At 37.6% G+C, this 2,860-nt stretch overlaps 1 protein-coding gene across 1 annotated transcript; it reads right to left on the bottom strand.

Moving 5' to 3' along the window:
* Positions 1-218: 218 nt before the first annotated feature.
* On the bottom strand, positions 219-2,510 carry Octalpha2R (alpha2-adrenergic-like octopamine receptor). The gene is made up of 5 exons (XM_013309813.1): positions 2,505-2,510; positions 2,010-2,159; positions 1,510-1,619; positions 1,008-1,143; positions 219-821 (listed from the first exon to the last, which is right to left on the bottom strand). The coding sequence occupies exons 1-5, from the start codon at positions 2,508-2,510 to the stop codon at positions 219-221; spliced, it is 1,005 nt and encodes a 334-aa protein (XP_013165267.1).
* Positions 2,511-2,860: the final 350 nt, after the last annotated feature.

The following is a 2,860-nucleotide window of genomic DNA, read 5'->3' as shown; positions in this document are numbered from 1 at the left end:
CTTACAATTAATAAAATAATTGTATTATTTTAAAATATACATTCAAACTACACGATGATAATATCACGTCATGGATACGACAAATCAAACACAACTGACATTAAAACAGTCCAATAAAGTCAAAATTAACGTACATTATAAAGACCTGGTGTTGCCCGCTGTTGCGCCTGCAAGATACGATTCGTGACGCAACTGTAGCAACACAGGTAAGCCAAACATCACTTAAACAATATCCGTCTAAATGCTCTTCTGAAGTCCTTATTAAATATAGTATATATAACTGGATTTAATACAGAGTTCATATAACCTAACCAAAAGGCAATAGCAAACGCGCTTGATGGTATAACACACCATCTACACGCTGCTTTTAAGATATAAAGAAAGAAGAAAGGCAACCAGCAAGCGATGAAACTACCCATTATTAAACCTAATATCAATGTAGCTCTTTTCTCTTTCTTCCTAGCTAATCTTCTTTTCTCTCTTTCTGGATCTCTTGGTTTATGTTGCTTTGGTAGCGCTGGTTCTAATTCAGATTTTGTTGGTTGTGATTTCTCCTGCCTTCTTGTTGAATCTGATTTTTTACCGAATATCGGTTGGCATATTCTTAATTTTAGAGGCTTTACTACAGCACACCGTGTGGCTACTCCTGAGTCTGACGATGACGGTTCTAGTTCTGAAACCATGTCTGTGTCTATGGCCATACTAGGCGCCCTTCCTCGTTGTGACTGTTGTAGCTGTAATTCCCCGTTGACTGATAACGTTGAACTTCTGTAAGGACACGCAGCTAATGGATTCCTTGTCACTTGCGCGCATGTGACCACCTGGGAATGACAAATAATTGTTCTCAAATTGTAGTTTATCAAAATTTCTTTCAAGATATTTTTAAGGACGAAATGTGTTTAGTTTAAGGAATCTCGAAATGACTATTCTTCTCCAAAACATATGAAGATTCTCCAAAACATAAGAATATTCTTAGAAGTAATGTCTTTATTGGTCTTATAACAAACCTTTAGCGTGTCTTTCCTTTCGTCCTGCTGTGGTCCAGGGTCACCTGCCTCACTCGTAGAAATGTCTGACGCGAAGTCGCACGTCACCGTCGGGATCGGCACTTGCTGCGTCTCTATCGTTGATATCTGACCCTCCCTGGAATATACATGGTGCTCTTAATTTACGACGAATTAGGGAAGTAGCTAATAGTATAAAATCCGGGTCTTTTAAAGTTGAATTTTTTGAGCGACTGAACCAATTTTAATGAGTAATGGGCCTTCGATTTTTATTCTACTTAGAGTCACAGGGTTTGTCGGATTTTTTGGTTGTCAACTTGCGTTTTTGGTGAATATAGTGAAAAGTTCGCAGGCCTCTTGCAAGATGGACCGATGATTTAGTTAAGTTTGCAGAAGTATCCTGGATGCGGGTAGCATAGGACCGATTGTCACAGCGATCTTTGGAGTAAGCTTATGCCCAGCAGTGGGCACCACGTTGCTGAAGAGAGAGAAAGTAACCAAATACCTGTTGTTATTGGAGTTGCTGGAGTCGACACCTGATGGCATATGTAATGATGATGAAGTGGGCATAGGCCGCGTGCCTTTCGGATTTGAAAAACTTGTCTGCTGTTCATTCTGGAATATAATAATAAAATGATTTAAGTAAATTGCATTTGCAATAAGTGATATGCTCCTTATAGCAAGTTCAAAAGTATTTTTTACAATTCGATAGCTAAAGTTCATTTAAGACTTGACTATAGAATACGGTCACTCATTTGGTGTATGATTGTTTCACATTATTATAGTTACCACGGACTTTACTTCTTTTCTTTCTTATCGTCTTTCCTCCTTATATATTCTACCATCTTTCTACAAAAAGAGATGTGTCTACAAATTAAGTTCGATTACATAGATTTACAACGCAACATCAGCTTTACCAATTAGTACATGTGATTCACCTAAGATCTTATTATTATAATCAGTTCAGTATTAGGCACGCTCAAATAACCAAGTTAATAGACTTACAGGCCTTGGCCTTGGGTTTTTCCTAATGCCTCTTCTGGCGCGTGCCTTCGCCGCGTAATATATCCTGATGTAGACGAACACCATGATGCAGGATGGGATGTAGAAGCTGCCCAGAGCTGAGTATATCACGTACCCGATGTCGTCTGATACCTGGAACAATGAATACAAATTAATAAATAGGTTAATGGCCAAGTCCCGACGAAATCGATCAAGACGTTTTCCAAATTATTCGAAATAAACGCGGCTAAAACTTTTATTTCTTTATCAGTTACGCAAATACATCATACAGACACTCCAATTTTATTAATATGTATAGATTAATTCATGTGAATTCGTCTAGCAGTTCAGTTTTTAATTCCGGGCGGATGGAGTCGCGGGCGACAGCCAGTTTTTATGTAAGACTAGCTGTAGCCCGTAACTCCGTCCGAGCAGAATTAAAAACAAACTCAATATGTGTTCCAGACTATGTCCTACACCAATGTCAAACATCCATACATCCATATATCCAAACATTCGCATTTATAATATTAGTAAGTTTTCGTTTGAATTTAACCATGAATAAGAAAATTAAAACTACGATATTATTTAAAACATTCGTTGTTCGTTTTTTTTAGGAATTCCTTCAAAAACAATTGAAGTACGATAAAGAAACGTCTGTTCCCGTTGAAACTTGAGATGGGAATTGGGTCTTTGATAATAAAAGTGAAGAAAAAATTTCTCTTAACAAAATTTCAATTCCCGTCACTGAAAAATGCCGCCGTCTAATTTTGTTTGTGGCCTGGGGCAGAAAGGTTTCAAAGGGTGTTACATTATTTTGGATTTTTATAAGTTTTTCTTGCTTCCTACGTTGT

Source organism: Papilio xuthus, unplaced genomic scaffold (genome assembly GCF_000836235.2).
Source record: "Papilio xuthus unplaced genomic scaffold, Pxut_1.1 DF827756.1, whole genome shotgun sequence".
In the NCBI taxonomy this organism is placed as follows: domain Eukaryota; kingdom Metazoa; phylum Arthropoda; class Insecta; order Lepidoptera; family Papilionidae; genus Papilio; species Papilio xuthus.
The sequence above is the reverse complement of the archived record's forward strand: the minus strand, read 5'-3'. Positions and strand labels throughout refer to the sequence as shown.